The 23,426-nt window shown below is 36.2% G+C and overlaps 1 protein-coding gene across 7 annotated transcripts in view; it reads right to left on the bottom strand.

Moving 5' to 3' along the window:
- Nucleotides 1–23,426, bottom strand: part of RB1 (RB transcriptional corepressor 1) — a 167,227-nt gene that overhangs the window by 62,871 nt on the left and 80,930 nt on the right. For all 7 annotated transcript variants that reach the window (XM_087436058.1, XM_087436060.1, XM_087436059.1 and 4 more), the window contains 7 exons: nt 23,143–23,220; nt 20,029–20,116; nt 13,321–13,437; nt 12,019–12,075; nt 11,906–11,937; nt 11,743–11,819; nt 10,530–10,726 (listed from right to left, as the gene is read on the bottom strand). In XM_087436058.1, the coding sequence (XP_087292184.1) occupies nt 10,530–10,726; nt 11,743–11,819; nt 11,906–11,937; nt 12,019–12,075; nt 13,321–13,437; nt 20,029–20,116; nt 23,143–23,220 (646 nt within the window). The remainder of the gene's footprint in view (nt 1–10,529; nt 10,727–11,742; nt 11,820–11,905; nt 11,938–12,018; nt 12,076–13,320; nt 13,438–20,028; nt 20,117–23,142; nt 23,221–23,426) is intronic.

The raw sequence follows: 23,426 nt of genomic DNA, 5'->3' as shown, positions 1-23,426 counted from the left end.
AAACAATATAGATGTTAGAATTAGTAGAAAGGACTTTAAAACAGTTATTATAACCATATCCCATATGTTCAAGAATGTAAAAGAAAGCATAAACATTCTTAAAGAGAGATATGGAAGAAATAAAAAACAATTCAAACTTCTAGAGATGAAAAATATACTGTTTAGGATTAAAAACATAGTAGATGGGATTAATAGCAGATTAGACATTTGAGAAGAAAAAATTAATGAAGACATAGCTATAGAAACTATCCAAAATGAAACAGAAAGAAAAACATCGAGAGAAAAAAAAACAACAAAGTATCAGTGAGCTGTGGGACAACTTCAAGTGACCTTATACATGTGTGACTGGAATCTCTGAAGGGAGTGGTGGGGGAGTCAACAAAAATATTTTAAGAAAATAATGGCTAAAAATTTCCAAATCTGATGAAACCTATAAGCCCACATATCCAAGCAGAACTCCAAGCAAAAGAAACGAAGAAAACTAAACCAAGGTACATCATAATCAAATTGCTTTAAACCAGTGATGTGATAAAGAGAAAATTTTAAAAGCAACCAGAAAAAATGTCCCATCACATGCAGAGAAACTGTGGAATTAAAACAAAAGATACAGGACCCCTAAAAGAGAAAGACAAAATGGACTCTGTGTCACTAACCGGGACCTAAAACAAAACAGAGTCAAGCAGCCATGCCAGAACCGAGGCGCAGTCACGTATTCTATTCTCAGAAAAACCACAACTTGTACCTCCAACTGAGCACTCCTTCCTGATGGATGGCCAGAAGCCTAATATAGCTGATTTTAGAACAGCGGTATCTATAAGGGAACCAACGAATCAGAGGGCTTTCAAAAGAACCCCTGTGGTCTATGGTTTTTGCCTTTATAAGCTCAGCCCCTCTAAATCCTCCCAGAGTGTACTTTTGATTTGTTCTGGAGACTGTCTCTCTCTAGTTTGCAAACCGTATGAGCAATAAAGCTTTCCTAACTAAATTCTTGTATTCCAGATATTTTTGTCGACAAAACAAATAAAAGGCAGACTTCTTCAGAAACCATATAAGCCAGAAAACAGTAGAGCAACGTTTTTTCAGTACTGAAAGAAAAAAACTGTCAACCTAAAATTCTATATCCAGCAAAATATCTTTCAAAAACAAAGGTGAAATAAAGATTTTTTTCAGACATTAAAAAGCTGAAAGAATTTATCACAGTAGACCTGCAAAACAATACATACCAGATGGAAATCTGGATCTACACAACAAATGAAGAGCACTGGAAAAGTAAATATGTGGTTTAAATAAAAATACTTTTTTTTTTAACGCTTTTTAAAAGATAATTGGGGGGCCGGCCCGGTGGCATAGCAGTTAAGTGCATGTGCTACACTTCGGCGGCCTGAGGGTTCGCAGGTTCAGATACTGGGCGCACACCGATGCGCCACTTGCCAAGCCATGCTGTGGCGGCATCGCACATAAAGTAGAGGAAGATGGGCACGGATGTTAGCCCAGGGCCAATCTTCCTCGGCAAAAAGAGGAGGATTGGTATCAGATGTTAGCTCAGGGCTATCTTTCTCACACACACAAAAAGAGATAATTGGGTTTATAACTTATGTAGAAGTAAAATGTATGTCAACAATAGCATAAAGGTTGGGAAAGGGGAAATGGAAGTCCACTGTTTTAAGGTTCTTATGCTATATGTGAAGTGGTATAACACTAATTCAAAGGTAGACTATGAGAAGTTAAAGATGTATATTATAAATCATGAAGCAACCAATGACAAAATAAAACAGAACAAAGTATAGATAGAAAGCCTACAAAGAAGATAAAATGGAATAAAATAATATTCAATCCAAAAGGTAGAAAAAACAAAGGGGAAACAAAGAAGGCATGGAACAAATAGAAAACAAATAGTAAGATGGAGAATTTAAACCCAACCATATAATAATCACATCAAATTGAAATGTTCTGAGCATCCCAATTAAAAGGTAGAGACTATCAGGATTAACAAGGCAAGACCCAACTATACGGTACCTATAAGAAACATACTTTAAGCACAAAGACACAAATAGGTTAAAAGTAAAAGAATGGGAAAAGATATGCCATGCTAATACTAATGAAAAGAAAGCTGGAATAGTTTTACTAATATCAGACAAAGCAGTTTGCAGAGCAAACAATACTACCAGGATTAAAGAGGGTCATTTCATAACGATTAAGGAGTAAATTCATCAAGAGGACATTACAATTCTAATTGTTTACGCACCTAAATTCTATTTGTAAGACACTGAACTAGATATGCTGAGAGAGATTTTTTAAAAAGTAAGAGAAGAGGGGCCAGCCTGCTGGCACAGCAGATAAATGCGTTCACTCTGCTTTGGTGGCCCGGGGTTCGCAGGTTCAAATCCTGGGTACACACTTATGCACTGGTTGTCAAGCCATGCTGTGGCGGCGTCCCATATGAAGTAGAGGAAGATGGGCACGGATGTTAGCCCAGGGCCAGTCTTCCTCAGCAAAAGAGAGGAGGATTGGCATGGATGTTAGCTCAGGGCTGATCTTCCTCGCAAAAAAAAGTAAGACTTTAAAAAACAGTAAGAGTTTTGCTTTTTAGGACTTCTGTAACCTTCTACCTCTTTTAGTCCCTCTTACCTCCTGGTCACTTCCCTCATGCACTGAAGACTTTGGTCCCTAGTCCACATTGCTCCTCTCTGGCACATGTTCTGGGTGACTTCGTCACTCACTCAGTCTCTCGGTTCCTTGACCTCCTCATTTCCAATGGTGTTCATCTCCATTCCAATTCAGTCATGCACTCCCAAGGTTATTTCTTAGAATATATAAATTACCCAGAAATTTTTTTTTTTAACATTTATTTATTTATTGTGTGTGTGTGTGAGAGAGAGAGAGAGGAAGATCAGCCCTGAGCTAACATCCATGCCAATCCTCCTCTCTTTTTGCTGAGGAAGACTGGCCCTGAGATAACACCCATGCCCATCTTCCTCCACTTTATATAGGACGCTGCCACAGCGTGGTCTGACAAGCGGTGCGTTGGTGCGCACCCGGGATCCGAACCCAGGCCGCCAGCAGCCAAGCGCACGCACTTAACCGCTACGCCACGGGGCCAGACCAATCCCAGAAATTTTCTATCTCTGGAATAAGTTGAAACATTTCACTCTTTGACTACAAACTCTTCCTTTCACCCTCACTGTCACTCCCGCTACACCTATTAAATTTCATTAAGAGCTCCTATCTCTTAAAATCTCCACTTTATCCATGAGTATCCTCCTATCTCCTCTATGCAGCTGAAACTCCAAACCTTGACACTTGAATCACTCTCTGACCAACTTCCTCACCATACTTGCCCCATTACCATTCTATTGCATCTGCTTTGCCAAACCGCAATATGCTGGTTCAACCTAGCTGTTCACCTTTTCTCATTCTACACCTGGCTGCAAGGTGATGCTGGAAAAAATACCACCACACAGAGCTGAAGTGGCACTACAAATTTAGGGTTTCTACCCTCAAAATTGCCTTCAATGTTGCCAGGCAAGCCTTTTGTCTTTCACCAGTCAGCTTTCTCTATTATTCTCCTCACCAACAATTTCAAATTGCATCCATTCTCCTCAAACTTCTGACTGTTTCACTTTGCACTTCCCACTCTACCCTCATCTACCCACCCTCAACAAAGTACCTCAGCTCTATGTTATAAAAAAATAAAATAAAAGCCATTAAATGGAAACTTCCTTAATTTCCTGCCATGGCACCCACATACAATCTTGCTTGCAACTGCTTCCATTCTTTCCATTTTGCCATGCACTATTTCCCATCTTACTTTGCCTCTCCCTCAAACAAGAAACGCATCTATTCAAGGGGAGCCCTTGAGCTGGGAAGGCCCTGTGACCGCTTTGACCAACAGAATACAGATTCTAGCTGCGCTCCTTTTACAAGCCTTTTGGAAGCCAGTCGCTATGTAAGAAGTGTGAGTACCCTAAAACCAAAGTGCTGTGAGAGGTATAGGTTCTCATATGAGTAGGCCAGGAGGATGAGATGCCACACAGAGAAGGAAAAAAGGAAGCAGGGTGGGGACTAAGGGAGAGGTGAGCATGTACCAAGGAGCCGCAAGGTGCCAGACTTGTGAGTTAAGAAGCATCTTGGAAGCGGATCTCGCCCCAGACACTTGCTGACACCACATGGTCACCACATGGTCAGAGAAGAACTGCCCAGTCAAGCTCTTCCCAAATCCCTGACCCACAGAAGCATGAGCAAAATAAAATGGTTGTTTTAAGCTACTAATGTGTCATCCAGCAATAGAGAACACTCCTAATGCCACTTTTCCACCAACGTTTAATCCTACCTTTTTTTTTATTCTGAAACTTGTGTTGTACATTATTGTTTATCAGTCACCATATAAGTGCATCTCTCCACTCCTTCTGCCCAGCCCCCACCCCCCTAGCCCCTGGTAACCACCAAACAGTTCTATCTGTCCGTGTGTTGGTTTATCTTCCACATATGAGTGAAATCATGCACTGTTTGTCTTTCTCTTTCTGGATTATTTCACTTAACATAATACCCTCCAGCTCCATCCATGTTGTTGTAAATGCGACGATTTTGTCTTTTTTTATGGCCAAGTAGTATTCCATGGTATGTATATACCATATCTTCTTTATCCAATCATCAGTCGAGGAATACTTGGGTTGCTTCCATGTCTTGGCTATAGTGAATAATGCCGCGTAATCCTACCTTTTCCACCTTAAAAAATAATCTTCCCTCTACTCATGCACCTCCAGCTATATATTTACTTCCCTTCACAGATAAGACCCTGGTAAAAGCCATCTACAATTACTGTCTCCACTTCTTTATCTCTGATTCACATCTCACCCAAATCCCACTGCAATTTACTCCTGCCCCCAGTACTTCTTTTAACAGGCCTTGCTACTGTCACCAGTAGCTTCCCAGTTGCTGAAACTAATGAACACTTTTCGGTTCTTACTGACTGCTCCTACAGTATCTGAAACAGCAAGCACTCACTCAGACCTTGTAATGCTCTCTCTCCCTCTTTATGACACCACTTCTGATTTTCTTCCTACCTCTCTGTCTATTCTATTTCCAATCTTTTTTGCAGGCTTCTCTTTTCTGTCTATCCCTCATGTGTTGGAGCTCCTCAGAATTCTATCTTTAGCCACCTTCTCTTCTTATACTACATTCTCCCCTTAGGTGATCTTATCCATTCCCTGAACTTTAGTTACTTGGGAAAACACAGGGATTAACAGCTTTGGAGCCAGAGAGACCTGGGTTCAAACCATAGCTCTGCCATTTAGTTTGTATGGTCTAGGGCAAGTTATTAAGCTTCCCTAAGCATTAATTTCCTCATCTAGAATAATATTACCTTGTGGATTATTATGAAAAGTAAATGATATTATAAGAACTACTCACCACAGTGCCTGGCACAAGATAAACTGTCAATAGAGTTGTATTTTTCTTATTATATATGTGCTGGCAGCTCTCAGGTTTGTATTCCCAGCCTAGATTTATTTTCTAAGCTCCAGACACACATATCCAACTGCTACTTGACACCTCTACTTGAATGATCTACAATCACTTCAAACTCAACATAATTAAACGGAATTGATCTTCCCAAGCAAACCTCATCTAATCCTGGTATCTTATTTTAATGAATGACACTACCTGGATGTCATCATTAGCTGACCCCTCTCTGTCCTTCACTCCCACTTATGTAATTAATTGCCACATATTATAATACAACGCAAGATACTGTTCTAAGTGCTTTACATACATTAATTCATTTAACATGAGACATGCACATGTAGTAAGACATAAAGTTTATAAATCACTAGTAAGTAGTACAGGGAAAAGCACTTCAAGTGTGGCCTATGAAGTGAACAAAGACTCAGGGACAGGCAGAAACAAAAATGGTTGTGTGAACTCAGAATAAATTTCCTACTCATGCACGATTTTATAATATGGCGCATTGGTCATTTGGAAATATTGGTTCAGTGAATTATGTAGATCTTACAAATGTTGGTGAATCTCTTTATACACTATCAAAAAATCACATTCATTAGTATCACACTAATTTCATCAGAAAAGTCTTTGAAGTATTGAGAAGCTGTCATGCTTATCGTGGATAAAAGCCTAACAAAATTCTAATTTTCACTTGAAAACTCAAAACTTATCACTGGCAACATTTATTGTCAGTTGTTTTCAACAACGTGTACTTGAGAATGGAGATTTAATAAAATTAATACTTTTTACTGGTTCATCAATGACATTCTTAAATGAAACTGACATGTTCCATTTTTTTTTTAATAGAGAGGTCATAGTGGTAAAGAATACAATGACTGCTAGCCAGTTTGGTGCTACTGCTTTGATACGTGCACAGGTACCAACAGTTTTACATCATTGGCATAAATGTCAACAGAGTGAAAAAGATAAATAACATCTGAATAGCAATACAAAAATAGTTTTTACCTTGCAGATTCCCTAAAATATTTTCAGGGATCACTAGGGAATTATAGACTACATTCTGAACTGCTGACATAAGAAAAAGGAGAAGACAAAGCCTCTAAAAGAGAGCCAGTAGACTTAAAACTCCCATTCTAAAAATATGCACCTGGTTCCTTTGACCCTCTTTGTATCCTGGGTAATTTTGCAATTGTATCCTCATGAATGTTAAGTTGTAAAGATTCTGGATTCTGTTATTTTTCTCAAACAAGCATTGTTTTGTTCTGTTTTTGTTTTTTGTGTGTGTGAGGAAGATCAGCCCTGAGCTAACATCCAATGCCAATCCTCCTTTTTTTTTGCTGAGGAAGACTGGCCCTGAGCTAACATCAGTACCCATCTTTCCTCTACTTTATATGGGATGCCACCACAGCATGGTTTGACAAGAGGTACGTCGGTGCACGCCCAGGATCCTGGCCCGCGAACCCCATGCCGCCCAAGCAGAGAGCGCACTTAACCACTTGCGCCACCAGGCCAGCCCCTGCTTTGTTCTGTTAAGCAGGCGATTATCTTCGCTGAACGTGCACTGTAAACTGTTTATTGGGCAGCCTTTCCTATCGCAGCTCAGACCTTTGTCTTTCACTAAGCTGCTTTGAGTCTGTTAACGTGGCAATGATTCAGGTTTCAGTCAGAGATGTGGATAGACCGAATTTAGGCACTCTTTCCTTTGCAGGATTCTTCTACTCTCTTCAGTGGCCAAGGTTTCCCCCAGCTTGTTTTCTAGTTTTCTTGGTCATAAAGCCCACAGTCTTCCCACTGGCACACCCCTCCCCATTCTACTATACTTCCCCGCCTACTGCACTTAGCCCCAGGCTCACAGCTCCCTTCCTCTCCTTAACTAGAATCTGTCTACTCTTCCTGTCCAGTGATTTCAGGCAGTTGCCTTCTGCATTATGTACAGGTTTTATAGCTGTCTTTTTCTCAGGGAGTCATATGGTAGGGTCTTCCTCCATCATTACCAGATGTATAGGTCCCCCACAAAAGGTTTTAATCCCAGGAATTCATGATGATTTGCATTATAAAAAGATTTTTCTGGCTGCTGTGAGAGAAATAGTCTTAAAGTAGCTAGAGGTGTGGGGAGATCAATAGGAAGAGTCCACAACAGCCCAGGAAAGAGAGACCATACAGAGAATACAGTACCTGGTGTACCTTGGTTTATAAAGATTTTATTGAAAAAATCTGATAAATTTTGAATATACTGAAACTAAGATATCCCAAATCTCATCTCACCATCTGCCGGCAATATAAACTGCTTAACAGATTTAAGAGGCATAAACATCATTTAATCTAACCCTTAGGTATGATTCATTCTAAATCACCTCTATCCTCCAAATTTCCAGAGAACAAGATTTTACTAGGATTCTCAATAGATTGTTTAGCATTTTACACTCATATACTGCCTGTTAATCTCTCTGGAGTCAAAAGAAACAGAGGTGTGCTTATTCCTTCTTTAAGTTATTCTGTCCTTGATTTATTATTTCTCAAGATTTTTAAGCAAAGCTGAACCCTTTCCCCAGGCAACCATTAAAAATACAATGATGTTCTTTCTTTCATTCAATTATTGGGGGGGAAGGGGGTGAGTAAGTAGTGCCTCACTTGATGTTTCCCTAGGTAACTGTTTGACTATGTTCTTATCAATCTACAGTTTAATGAGAAATTCTTACTGTGACACAGAATCAAAAGACTTAAAATTTGCTCTGATTCTTGACATGGGTGTTGGTAACATGGGCATGTTCAATTTATAAAAAATTCATTGAACTCTCACTTGTGATATATAATTTTCTGTACATGTTATACTTCGATTAAAAAAAAAAAAAACAACTTGGGGCTGGCCCAGTGGCATAGGAGTTAAGTTCACGTGCTCCGCTTTGGCGGCCCAGGGATTGCGGGTTCTGATCCCTGGTGCGAACCTACACACCGCTCATCAAGCCATGCTGTGGCAGCGTCCCGTATATAAAATAGAGGAAGACTGGCACAGATGTTAGCTCAGGGCCAACCTTCCTCACCAAAAAACCCCAAAAAACAAAAACAAAAAAACTTAAAGTCTGCGAAGGCTCAAATCTATCTATGGCATGTCCCTTCTCTAAAATGTCAATTATTCCCATAGGAAAAATTCACAGTATTCTATGTGTGACACGATTTATCTTCACAGTTACCCACTACGGCTCTATTCTTTTTATGATTAAAAAAGTAATACATGTTGATTTTTCTTAAGTTCAAACATTAAAAACATATGACTAAGGGGCCGGCCCAGTGGTGCAAGCGGTTAAGTGCGTGCGCTCTGCTGCGACGGCCCGGGGTTTGCCAGTTCGGTTCCCGGGCGTGCACCAACGCACTGCTTGGCAAGCCATACTGTGGTGGCGTCCCACATAAAGTAGAGGAAGATGGGCATGGATGTTAGCCCCGGGCCAGTCTTCCTCAGCAAAAAAAGAGGAGGATTGGCAGATGTTAGCACAGGGCTGATCTTCCTCACACACACAAAAAAATACATATATATATATATACATATATATATATGACTAAATAAAAATCCTCTATAATTTCATCCCCTAGAGATACCACACCTAGACTTTAAACTCAGAGGCTTATGACTTCCACGTCATCCTAGTATTAATAAATTGTACCCTTTTCCAGACTTGGGGCATGTCATTTTTCCTCCAAAAATTCTCAAAAGTAAAAGAATATTGTTTAGACTCCTAGAACACCAGTAATTCAACTAAATAGGCTTGGGCACAAGCAATTTTTAAACAGCAAATTTCTATTATTTCCTCCACAATTTTCAGAGCCCATATCTTTTCTGTATCTTCACAATGTCTACCCCAAAGCAAGGCAAAAAGCAGATGTGTGCTGATGGAAATAAAATTAATTCTCTAAAAGAAACGAGAATCAGTCACTTTCAGATGACACAGTAATGTCTTGATTTCAATTTCTAGGAGGAGAGGGTGCATCAGCCTCTGAAAAGCACTCTCTACTTATTTTATTTATTTATTTTTGCTACTTGCATTTAATCCCCCAGATTCTGAGAGTTTTCTCTTAATCACTCCTTGTTTATAAAGTGGAAGCTCCTGTATAAAAGAGTTACAAAATTTAATAATAGCAATGTGACGTCTTTCTATCAACTTCCCTACTTCTCTACTTTTCTATCTACCCTGTCTATACAGCAATATAAGAAAACATAAGAAATAAGTTATCTCTTAGCCATTAAGTTTTTAAAACATCTACAAATTAAAACTAAGGTTACATGTACAGATTAGGATTCTAATGTAACTGAAGTCTTAATTTTTTTGTCATCATTTCTACATACTGGTATAAATGAAAAGATATATGCTTAGTATGCAAAACAGTTTCAAAAGAAGTCAACTCTACATTAATCTACAAATCTGATGATTCACAAAGTATTACCCAACTATGCAGATTCAGAAAGCATAATAACTTTAAATAAATATTTTACTATTACTACATAGGAAATGCCACCTTTACTAAAACAAAAGCCTTATCAATAGCTTATATGCCATAAATAGAATACCTAGAGAATATGATTTGTGATACTATAATGCTATAAACAATAACTATAATTGAACAGTAGTGTAGATTTTTGGACTATCTTTAACAATGGGACAAAAAAATCCGACTAAATTGAACTAAAAAGCTGTACTTTTAAATCATCTAAGTAGCATAATCTCAATTTTTTTCTCAATTTGCTAAAATTTAAGAGCAGATATTTAAATTTTCAAATATGACACCTCTATTTTAAATAAATTACTCAAATACTTTAAAGAATTCTGCTTTGTTTTAAAGCGCCATGCTTTAGAAAAGCTATTCCTAAATAAATCACTATATCAGATGGTCTGGGGAGCTCAAAGAAAATTCCATTCTAATATTACACTTGATTCTTGGGCTATACACTGAAATCACATTACTCATTACGTTGCATATTTGCTCTGGAGGTAAATTTTACCAAATACCTCTCACTAACGTATCATTGTTAGCCATATGCATATGAATATCTTTAATTACTTTAGCTAGTTACTTACTGAAAGCCATGCAAGGGATTCCATGATTCGATGTTCACATCTTTCTAAATGTTTTATCATTTCTCTGGTCAAGTTGGCTTCTGCTTTGATAAAACTTTCAATCACTTTGTAAAAATCAAAGGCTTTTAAATTAAGTACATTCAGAATCCATGGGAAGGACAAATCTGTTCCAGTATCAAGATTCTGAGATGTACTTCCTAAAAATGAAAGAAAAAATGTAACTTAGGTATGAAATGTTAAGCCTTGAACTATGTATTTTTAGGTTGGAAGGTTTTATCAAACAAAAAATTTTAAAACATAACAGAAAGCCTAAATAAAAATTTTTATTTAGAGCAGAATTTTTTATTCCGGAGTCCACAGACTCCTAGGAAATAGACTTCCAGATTTTGAGTGTATGTGCACATATGTTTTTCCTAGATAGAGGCTCAAAGCTTTTATCAAATTTTCAAAGGTTTAAATACCCTAAACTTATATAAGGAACAGGTTTAATATCCAACCAGCAATGCATTAGCATATCCATTTTAACTGTCTCATTAATCCTTGGCTGGGGAAGGATTCTTTAAGATTTTGCTACTTTGGTTAGAAAATGGTATCTCTTTTAAATGTGCATTTCTTGGTTATTAATGAGGATTCACAGTTTTCCATATCTGTTTACTAATTTAAGTTTCTCGCTTATTGTATATTTGTATCCTTAAATAAATTTTCTTTTGTTTTTGCAAACAAAACTTTTTTTAACATTTGCAACATTATTTGCCAAATACTACATGTTTAAAATTATTTTTAAAAAAAACATTATCAGTGGCCTCTGTTCTGTTTATCTGGTGGATTCTAGCTCCAACCCTTGGTCACATGACCATAGGTTCTATAGCAGTGTTTCCATATCAGTAGATACTGCTTATTAGTACTCCTGGCATTTTACAATCTCAGGGGTCTTTGAAGGCATTTCAATAGGTACATTTCCTAGATTCAGTACAGCCCAGAATAGGAGGTTAGTGAAATACTATTCCCAAGATGATGTGAAATAATTCAGATAATAAGCCACTTAAATGGCCTATGGTGACCAATTACATTCTTCAGTATAAAATGATCTAAAGTGTGCATTTCTTTTCCTTAACTCCACCTCCCCCCCCCCAAAAAACACACCACACCTTAGGTAAGTGTTTTTTTAACTTCAAATTGAACTAAAATGTTTATTTACTAAAATTTAACTTACTGCTATATGTAGCCATTACAACCTCAAGAGCACATGCCAACAAAGACATATGAAAGATGTTGTCATTCAGGAGTTTGCTAAAGAAAAAAAAAAAAAAGAATGATTTTGAAACATTTACTTTTATAAAAAGCAGAAATTGTTTTAATAAAACTAAAAAATTTACCTAAAATTTTGAATGGATAATCGTTCTTCTTCCTAAAACAGATTAAAAAATTGTTTAATTGAAACCTTCTTTGTGTCAGCTTTGAATACTCTATTACATTCTTTTTAACTTACTGATTTAAGCATGGATTCCATTACTCGATAATACAATCGGACTCCAAGTTTGTATCGCTACAAAGAAAAAAAATTAGATCTCACTATTTTAGAAAATCATAACAATTACTAATTTTTAAAAAGTTTTCTCTTGAAACACATTTCTGACCCTTCTTAGGAATATAGCTACCAAGAGATGACAAAAGCTAGCTCATCTAAAACTCAAGACTTAAGTGTAAAATGATGGTTAACATTCCCAATTAATTATCAAGAGGGGAGGTCCAGTACTTGGTTTTCCTTCATTCCACTTCAGTCTCTATCATTCAACAGACATATATACACACTAAGGACATATTACGTACCTGGTACTATTTTAACGATTTTACATCCTAATGTAATACTTTTTGTGATCTAGGACATGTATTTTCAAGATAGCTGTCCAGGATCAAGAGAATAATCTCTGTCCATAAAGCTTGCAAAGGCAAAAATCAGACCTAACTGACCTTATCAGCAAAAAGATTTTACCAAAAAACTAGTTCCCATTAGTTCAGAGAATCACGAAACTTTAGATACACACAAACCATATTCCTTCATTCCAAATTATGAGCACAATTTTCATACATAACCAAAAAGAACTTTTAAATATAATTGTTTAAAACACTAATGGCATCAAAATATAACCTCACCATACTGAAATAAATGTTTACAGATTATAGTTTTCAAACATATTTTTATGTATTACCTCATTATTGTCACACAATAAAGCAGAGCAAATATGGAAACCTGAATCTCAGAGAAGTTCAATGACAGCTCATAAATGGGAGAACCAGATATAAACCCAGGGCTTTGATCCAGAGCCCATACTCTTACCCAAAATATTGGTTTTAGATTTTCTGAAATAATAACAGTAAAAGTAAAAATAATATCACTCAATAATATCACTGATAAATGGCATGTTTAATACGATCCCATTTATATAAGTATATGCGAACATGAACATTCATACCTGTAGAAATTAAAGCATATATACCAAAAATTTAATAGCATCGAAGATTTAAATTTTTTTACTTGTTTTTTCTAAAATGTCTACAATTTTTGTAAAATTTTCTACACATTTATTTTTGGTTTTTGTAATGGGGTGAGGGAGATTTTCCCATAAAATTTTCCATAAGTAGCAGCATACACAGGCAGCCGGGCTATAGTATCTGCCAATATTTTATACTATTAGACAAATACCATTAAAGTATTTATACAATTTGGACAGATTTTGCATTTGAAATTATTTACTGTATAGTGGCACTAATCAAAATGAACTCAAGTTACCTGTGATCCAATTTCCATACATCCCTGTCCCACAGCTTTAGCAAATTTTTCTTTAAAGATGTATCCAATATCTTTCACTCTTTTCAGGATACTTTCCTTTGGATTCACTGTGCAGTTCTTTAAGAAGTAAAACAGTAATCAATGTTGAGGATACTGTTCAGCAAAAATTAACATTTTCTATTCTATAATATCTGACTTTTCACTTTCAATTGTTTATACTGTGGAAAAATGTCCACAGTAACTAGGTAAACACAACTACTGAAAAGAAGAGGAACATAAAGAATTCAATTTTGAGATGTTAGTGACTAAAAAATACTAGAGTACAACTAAAAAACCCTATTATCTAAATTTTCTGCTGCTAGGTTAGGGAAAAACAGATTTGTTAGGCCTTCCAGCCATCAAAAAAAGCCTCACAGACATTACAATTTATACTACAGAAAGACAAAGGATCATAAAAGACTACTATGAGCAATTACATGCCAAAAAATTGGACAACCTAAAAGAAATGGATAAATTCCTAGAAACATACAACCTTCCAAGATTGAATCATGAAGAAATAGAAAATCTGAATGGATGGATTACTAGTAAGGAGATTGAATCAATAATCAAAAACCTCTCAACCAACAAAAGTTCAGGACCAGACGGCTTAGCTGGTCAATTTCACCAAACATTCAAAGAAAAATTAATACCAATCCTTCTCAAACTCTTCCAAAAACTAGAAGAGGAGAGCATACTTCCAAACTCATTTTACAAGGCCAACATTACCGTGATAACAAAACCAGACAAGGACACCACAAGAAAAGAAAATTACAGGCCAATATCTCTGATGAACATAAATGCAAAAATCCTCGACAAAATATTAGCAAACCAATTCACCAATACAGTAAAAGGATCATACACCATGATCAAGTGGGATTTTTTCCAGGGATGCAAGGATGGTAAAACAGCAGCAAATCAGTCAATGTGACACACTACATTAACAAAATGAGAGAAAAATCACATGATCATCTCGATAAATGCAGAAAAAGCATTTGATAAAACTCAACATCCACCTACGATAAAAGCTCTCAACAAAGTGGGTATAGCGAGAACATACCTCAACATAATAAAGGCCATATATGATAAGCCCAAAGATAACATCATACTCAACGGTAAAAAGCTGCAAGGTTTTCCTCCAGGATTGGGAACAACACAAGGATGCCCACTCTAGCTACTTTTATTCAACATAGTATCGGAAGTCCTAGCCAAAACAGTTAGGCAAAAAATTAAATAAATAAAAGGCATCCATATTGGAAAGGAAGAAGTAAAACTGTCATATTTGCAGATGACATGTTATGATATATATGTGTGTGTATATATATATGTATATATATATATAAAAAACCCTAAAGACTCCATCAAAAAGCCGTTAGAATAAACAAATTCAGTAAAGTTGTAGGATACAAAATTAACATACAAAAATGAGTTATGTTTCTATACACTAACAAACTATGAGAAAGAGAAATTAAGAAAATAATCCCATTTACGACGGCATCAAAAAAAAAATACCTAGGAATAAATCTAATCAACCAAGGATGTGAAAGACCTGTATATTGAAAATTATAAGACACTGATGAAAGAAATTGAAGAAGACACAAATAAATGGAAAGACACTGCGTGCTCACAGACCGGAATAATTAATATTGTTAAAATGTCCAGGGGCCGGCCCAGTGGCGCAAGCGGTTAAGTGCGTGCACTCCGCTGCAGCGGCCCGGGGTTCACCGGTTCGGATCCGTGGCGCGCACCAACGCACTGCTTGGCAAACCATGCTGTGGCGGTGTCCCATATAAAGTGGAGGAAGATAGGCACGGATGTTACCCCAGGGCCAGTCTTCCTCAGTAAAAAAAAAAAAAGAAGAGGATTGGCAGATGTTAGCACAGGGCTGATCTCCTCACAAAAAAAAAAAAAAAATGTCCATACCACCCAAAGCAATCTACAGATTCAGTGCAATCTCTATCAAAATTCCAACGGCATTTTTCACAGAAATAGAACAAACAATCCTAAAATTTGTATGGAATCACAAAAGACCCCGAATAGCCAAAGCAATCTTGAGCAAGAAGAACAAAGCTGGAGGCATCAACATTCCCTGATTTCAAACGATATTACAAAGCTATGGTAATCAAAACAGTTGGTACTGGCATTAAAAACAGACACATAGCTCGATGCAACAGAATAGAGACCCCAGAAACAAACCCATGCATATACAGTTAATTAATTTATGACAAAGGAGCCAAGATTATACAATGAGGAAAGCACAGTCTCTTCAATAAATGGTGCTGGGGAAACTGGACAGCTACATGTAAAAGAATGAAACTGGACCACTATCTTTTTTTTTTTTTTTTACCCCAAAGCCCCAGTAGATAGTTGTATGTCATAGCTGCACATCCTTCTACTTGCTGTATCTGGGATGCGGCCTCAGCATGGCCGGAGAAGCGGTGCATCAGTGCGCGCCCAGGATCCAAACCCAGGCCGCCAGCAGCGGAGGGCACGCACTTAACCGCTAAGCCACGGGGCCGGCCCAAGAATGAAACTGGACCACTATCTTACACCATACACAAAAATTAACTTAAAATGGATTAAAGACTTGAATGTAAGACCTGAAACCATAAAACTCCTGAAATAAAACATAGGTGGTAATCTCCTTGACATTGGTCTCGGCGATGATTTTTTGAATCTGATTCCAAAAGCAAAGGCAACACAAGCAAAACTAAACAAGTGGGACTCCATCAAACTAAAAAGCTTCTACACAGCAAAGGAAACCATCAACAAAACAAAAAGGCAACCTACTGAATGGGAGAAAATATTTGCAAATCTAATATCTGATAAAGGGCTAATATTCAAAATATATAAAAAACTCATATGACTCAATGGCAAAAAACCCAACAATTTGACTGAAAATGGACTGAGGAACTGAATAGACATTTTTCCAAAGAAGATATACAGATGGCCAACAAGTACATGAAAAGATGCTCAACTTCACTAATCATTAGGGAAATGCAAATCAAAACCAGAATGAGCTATCATCTCACAACTGTCAAAATGGCTATTATCAAAAAGACAAGAAATAACAAGTATTGGGAGGGACATGGAGAAAAGGGAATCCTCGTGCACTTGTTGGTGGGAATGTAAATTGTGGAGCCACTATGGAAAACAGTATGGCAGTTACTCAGAAAATTAAAAATACAGCTACCGTATGATCCAGCAAATTCACTTCTGGGTATTCATTAGAAGGAAATGAAAATACTAACTTGAAAAGACATGTGCACTCCCATGTTCACTGCAGCATTATTTACAATAGCCAAGATATGGAAACAACGTAAGTGTCCACTGAAGGATAAATCGATAAGGAAATTGTATATATATATATATATATATATATACACACAATGGAATATTATTCAGCCATTAAAAAAAAAAGGAAATCTTGGCATTTGTGGCAACGTAGACTGACCTTGAAGGCATTATGCTAAGTGAAATAAGTCAGACACAGAAAGACACATACTGTACGTTCTCATTTATGTGTGGAATCTAAAACAAACATACAAATCCTGAGCTCTTAGATACAGGAAAGAGACAGTCGGTGGCCAGAGGCAGGAGGTGGGGGGTGAGCGAAATAGGTGATAAAGGCAAAACTACAAACTTCCAGTTATAAAATAAATAAGTCATGGGGAGGTAATGTATAGCATAGTGACTATAGTTAACAATACTTTATTGTATATTTGAAAGTTGCTAAGAGAGTAGATCTTAAAAGTCCTCATCACAAGAAAAAACAATTTGTAACTATGTATGGTGACAGATGTTAACTTGACTTACTGTGGTGATCATTTCACAATATATACAAATATTGAATCATTATGTTGTATACCTGAAACTAATAAAATGTCATATGTTGGCTATATCTCAATCAAAAAACTAAAAATGAAACTATTACCAAAAAAAGAAAACAGCGGCTCATATATTCTCATAAAAATATCTTCAATTACAAGTTATATTGAGATGTATGTTACTCCAAAAAAGCAAAAGATAAAAGGGTAACTACAGGGGCCGGCCCAGTGGTGCAAGTGGTTAAGTGCGCGTGCTCTGCTGCAGTGGCCCGGGGTTCACAGGTTCGGATCCCAGGCGTGCACTGACGTACCGCTTATCAAACCATGCTGTGGCGGCGTCCCATATAAAGTAGAGGAAGATGGGCACGGATGTTAGCTCAGGGCCAATCTTCCTCAACAAAAAAAAAACCAAGGGGAGGATTGGCATCAGATGTTAGCTCAGGGCTGATCTTCCTCACAAAAAAAAAAAAGTGTAACTAAGATTTGAGCTTGGTATCATTTCCTAACTTAAACTGTACTTTCAAAGAGTTAAGAATTAGCTAAATCATTTAGCTATGTTTTCAGGAACACAAGATAGAGAAATGGTTACAAAAAAAGTTCTAATACATGTATCACATGGGGTGGGGCTATCTCAACTTTAATAATTAAAATACATCACAAGATGTTTATTAAAATGCATATTATGATGTATTAAAATAATCTGTAATTCATATTGTAATCTATTGTATCACAAACCTGATTCTCTTCAGCAACAATCAGACTGACTTTATTTTATAATCTTTATAGATCAAATACACTCAAAATATTATACTTTAGAAAATAAAATTTCCTTGGGCCAGCCCTGTGGCTTAGCGGTTAACTGCCTGCGCTCCGCTACTGGTGGCCTGGGTTCGGATCCCAGGCGCGCACCGACACACCGTTTCTCCGGCCATGCTGAGGCCGCGTCCCACATACAGCAACTAGAAGGATGTGCAACTATGACATACAACTGTCTACTGGGGCTTTGGGAAAAAAAAGGAGGAGGATTGGCAATAGATGTTAGCTCAGAGCCGGTCTTCCTCAGCAAAAAAGAAGAGAAGGATTGGCATGGACGTTAGCTCAGGGCTGATCTTCCTCACAAAAAAAAAAAAAAAAGAAAGAAAGAAAGAAAATAAAATTTCCAAAATTAATATTAACTATAATTTTCTTTGAAACGTGAATACTGTCATTCAAAAATTTCATATTCTATAAAATCAGAGGTTCCATCTTCCTGAAAGAAAATAGCACATAAGTGTCAGAAACATACTTAACAAAGATGAATTTTCTGTCATAAAATCACTGTTGCCCAAAACATCCATTAAAAATATCTATAGCTTCTAAGGGTTTACTTATACATAGAAGGAAAAATGGCATTGAAAATGGCATTTAAAAATGAAGAAACCTGAACTAATAAATAAGCAAAATCAAAGAAAAAATAATCTTCAAGATATGCCCACTGTGAGATAGGCAATTTGTAGTCTACATAAAACTCTAAAGTTAAGCTGGTAAACTTCATTTAACGTTAAGCTTTAAACTGAGCTCCAGAGAATGCCTCGGAGGCAGAATTTTCTGCCCAACTAAAGTAGTTCAAAATAAAAAAAAGCTCCCACATACTTCAAATGTTGGAGAAAATACTCAAAACGATATTTGAAAAGAGAGAGATTATCATTCTTTTAACTTCTATCATTATCCTTTCTAAAAGTTCTAAGTAACTTGGTAGCTACGCCTAGGAAATATTCCTGTGCTACAGACAGCCCATAAATAAAAGCAATTTTATGCAAGTTGAACTAACAGAATCAGTTTTGAGACAACACAATTATGAATATGATGATAGAAATTACTTTGCAAATTCCTGAGGGGAATAAAATCAAGAAGGTGACAGAATATGACAAAACCACATGCAGGTTATGATATTAAATGAAATGTTAACTATACAAAGCACATAGTTTCTGCAATAAGCCAAATTTTAGTGTCTCCTGGCCTTATCCAATTTCCACAGATGAGCATTTCAGTGGGTCCTAACTGTCATTTGAATTTAAATAACGAGTGAAGGAGCAAGCAAGTAATATAGATGTTAGTTTTCATTCTCTCTCCCTCTCTCCTTTTTTTGTAAGGAGGGAGAATAGCAGGGGCCCTTTTGATATCAAATTCAGGGTCTATCAGGAGTTGCAAGCTGCAAGGCACACAGGACCAGGCAAAAAACGTAAATGAAAATGGGCTGAATATAGGATAAAAGAGACTGTAAATGTTAAATTCTGTCTAATATCACATTCAAAGAAAAGATCTTAAAAGCTGCCAGAGACAAAAAATAGATTAACTATAAAGGAACAACAGTTAGATTGACAGTCAGAAGACTTCTTAATAGCAAAAGTAATATCTCCAAACTTCTAAGAGAAAATTGTCAACCTAGAATTGAAGATCTAGCTAGACCATCTCACAAAAAATAAGAAGAAAGCTATTTTAAGACAAAAAAACAAAAGAAAAATCTTCTAAATTCATCCCAAACTAACCCTCACTAAAGGAATTACCAAAAGATGTATCTGAAAAAGAAAAAAAATGATCTCAGAAGTGAGGTCTAAGTTGCAAGAAAGAACGGTGAGCAAGGCAAACAGTAAACATGAGAAGATCTAAAATTAACACTGTCTAAATAAAACAATACTACTAATAATAGCTAATTTGGAGGGTTTAAAAAAGCAAGAAACAAGATAATAGACAACTACATGTTGGTTAGGACATGGGTGTTAAAAAAATACTTAGTATTTTGACCTCTAGTTTCAAATTTCCGTGCCAAGACATCACATTAAATAATGTTTCATATATGACTTACATTAAAATAGGAAATCAGATTTTCTGATGGTTGATCACTTGCTGAATTTAAGATCATCATTAATTGTTGGATTGTATTCATAACAGTCCTAGAGATAAAAAAAGGAAGAAGTATTAAGCAATAAAGGCAAAAAACCAAAAAATGAAACGTATCTATCTCACAAGTTAAACATATCTTCAAACTCACTGTCTCTTGTTTATCTTTAAGAAGTTCTCTGAAATAAAATTTCACAAAACCCCTAGTGTACCACTGTTTACAAGGAATTACATTTTACTTAAATCCTTAATAAAGGATGTGTTTATAATCAGTAAGTTTATCATTAAAGAGCTGATATGCTTATTTACTAATAAAACTATATTTCGATAAAACAACTGGTCAAACTAATGACAGTATTTTAAGGAGAAAACATATAAACTGATATCAAAATAGTAATCTTTTAAGAAAACTTTACCACAATTAAATTTTAACATTTTTCAAATAAAGACAGTAAGCTATTTAGTAACTCAAGTAAAGAACCAAGTGACTCCTTTACCAAGATCTTTAAGAAGAAAGCATACATAATTTTAGAAGTCACTCTTGTTTTAACTTTATGCTTTAGCATAAAATCAGGCCAATCTCTTAAGATTTCTTTAATTCTATAATTTTGTGTGTCTGTGTGTGTGGTATATAGTAAATATTAATGTTTCAATTTTGGAATAGCAGTATATTGCTATTGTAGGCACTATTTAATGATGCAAAGAACTGTAGAATATTTATGGCTCAAAGGGTCCTTAAATATTATTTAGTAAAACATGTTCAGTGTTCTCGGTCAAGCCTCTCTAAACCGATATCTCCACTTCCTCACCTTCTAAATATATATTGCTTCTATGACTTGTACACCACTAACGTACTTAAGCCGCAATGACTAAAGCCACAAATGACCAATTGCTAAAACCAAAGATCTTTCTCATTTGTTCTTATACTTGACTTCTTTGAAGCATCTGACACTCTTAAACACTGTTCTTTCCTGAAACTCCCTCCCTCCCTTGGCTTTTCTGGCTTAACTTTCTGGGCTCCCCAACTACACCATTCATTCTTTTTAATCTAACTTCTATCTTGTCCTTAAATGCTAGTATTCTTTAGTGTTTAGTCCTTAGCCATCCTTTCTTGCCACTATACTCCCTCACTTCAGACAATCTCATCTATTTTTATGGTTTTTAACTCTCCCTGATGATTCCCAAATCTATAATATCCTTATATCCTATTATTTACTACATATTTTCTTCACATCCCATAAATGCCTCAAGAATAATACTCTAAATATGAATTCATCAAATATTTGTCAAACCTGTTCTTCTTCCTTCATTCCTAGTGCCTATCTCTTGGTTAAGACCTTCAGCATCTCTCAACTGAATTACTGCAATAGAGCAGGCCAGAGATTTTTGACTCACTACGTTTATGGTAGTAGGGTCTAGGCATGTGTACTTTGAAAAAAATTCCTCAAGTTATTCTAATTGGCAAACCTGGTTAAGAATCACTATCACAGATTCATAGGTCTCTCTATTTCTCACCATTCCTTCTCAGTCCATCCCCTCAGAAACTGTTACCATGTAAACTTTCAAAAATCAAGTCTGATTTTATCCTTACCCCTGCTTAACACCCATTTATAGAAACAGACTACCAAGCTGAAGTCCAAACTCATGAATATTGCATATAAGGCCCTTCATGATCTAGTACCCACCCTCCTCTCCTGCCATTTCATTTTCCCTTTTACAGTCAATCAATACAGAGCTGCTAATAGTTCCTGAGACACATTGTGTTGTTTCATACTTTCATGCCTTTGCACATGCTGTTCCTACTCCCTAAAATGCCAGTCTCCTGTGACACAGACCCTTACATATTTCAAAATTCAGTTCAAACATCACTTCATAAAGTCTCTTCAGTGCCATCTCATTAACTTATCATAAGTTTATTACTATACTTATAGGAAAATGTATTTTTTATATGTCTACATAGTCATTTGAAAAATATTCCTGATTGCCTACTATGTACCAAGGGTTATCCTAGGTCCTAATTTATTAAATGGTGAACAAAAAAGTCATGGTCCATGTGGTTAGGAACTTAAAGACTACTGTGGGTATTGCCAAAAACAAGCAAACAGACAAATAAATTTATAATTACAAAAATTGTGATACACACTATGAAAGAATAGAACAAGATGCCACGAGAAAGAAGAATAAAGAAAAATACTTCAGAGAGAAATAAATCTTTAAAAAAGTAATATCTGTGCTGAACCTAAAGGAAGAGTAGCAGTTGGTAATTCACAGAAAGAAAAGACGGAAGAGTTTCAAGAAGAGGGAAAAACAAGTGTGAAGGTCCTCAAATACAAAAAGAGATCTTGGAAGGTTCAGGAAGCCGGCTAATACATAATGAGCAGGAAAACAAGATGAGGTTGGAGAGACAACAGAAGCTGGATCATATAAAGTCTTGTAGGCACTGTTAAGGAATTTGCATTGTATTTCAATTGCAACAGGAAGCAATCAGAAGGTTTAACAGTAGGTGAACATGATCTGATTTACATTTCTAGAATATTATTCTGGGGGCTCTCTGGAGAATAGATTTGGTGGTGGGGAGAGAGGAACAGTGATGAGAGCAGCAGCAGCAATATCAGTCAGTAGGCTACTGAAAAAAATCCGAGAAAGAGAAAGGTATTTTGAACAAGGGTGGTGAGAGTAAAAATGGAGAAGAGTAGATGGACTTCACAAATATTTTGGAGGCAGATTCAACAAGACTTGATAACAGATTAGATGTGGAAAGTAAGTGAGTAAAAGGACATAAAAAATGGTTTTAATCCTTCTAGGTTATATGCAGAGCAAATGGTGATCCTTTTTTTTCCCTTTCTTATTTACTGAGATGGAACACATTCCTACTCTAGGTTATATTCCTTAAGGATAGACAGAACTAGGTCTAATAATCATATCCTCATCAACTAGCAAAATACCTGGCAGAGAGTACTCAATATATATTTGTTGAATGTATATACAAATATATAATGAAACAAATGAACAAACTTTAAGCATTGTAAAGCACTGAATAAACAATTATAATGAAAATCAAAAGTAAAAAATTTCATACCTAACTGGAGTCTGTGGAAGAATCACATTCAGCTCCTCATCGGGGGTACTTTTTCGTGGTGTTCTCTGCATTTCAAAACTAAATAATGATAAGCAAAGTCATTCAGACTGAAAATTCATAATTTGTGCTTTATGAGTCAAAAACGCAGTATAATACCTTTGTATGATGCCTCACAACATCATACAAAATGGTAAGTCAATAATAGAAGTAATATGAAATAGATGATCCAAAAGCTGCTTAAATAAAATTTGAGAGGCCAGCGCCGTGGTGTAGCGGTTAAGTGC

Source organism: Ceratotherium simum, chromosome 10 (genome assembly GCF_057802395.1).
Source record: "Ceratotherium simum simum isolate JZ-2026a chromosome 10, ASM5780239v1, whole genome shotgun sequence".
NCBI classification, from domain to species: Eukaryota; Metazoa; Chordata; class Mammalia; order Perissodactyla; family Rhinocerotidae; genus Ceratotherium; species Ceratotherium simum.
Note: the sequence above shows the minus strand (reverse complement) of the source record. Positions and strands in the feature narration are given on the sequence as shown.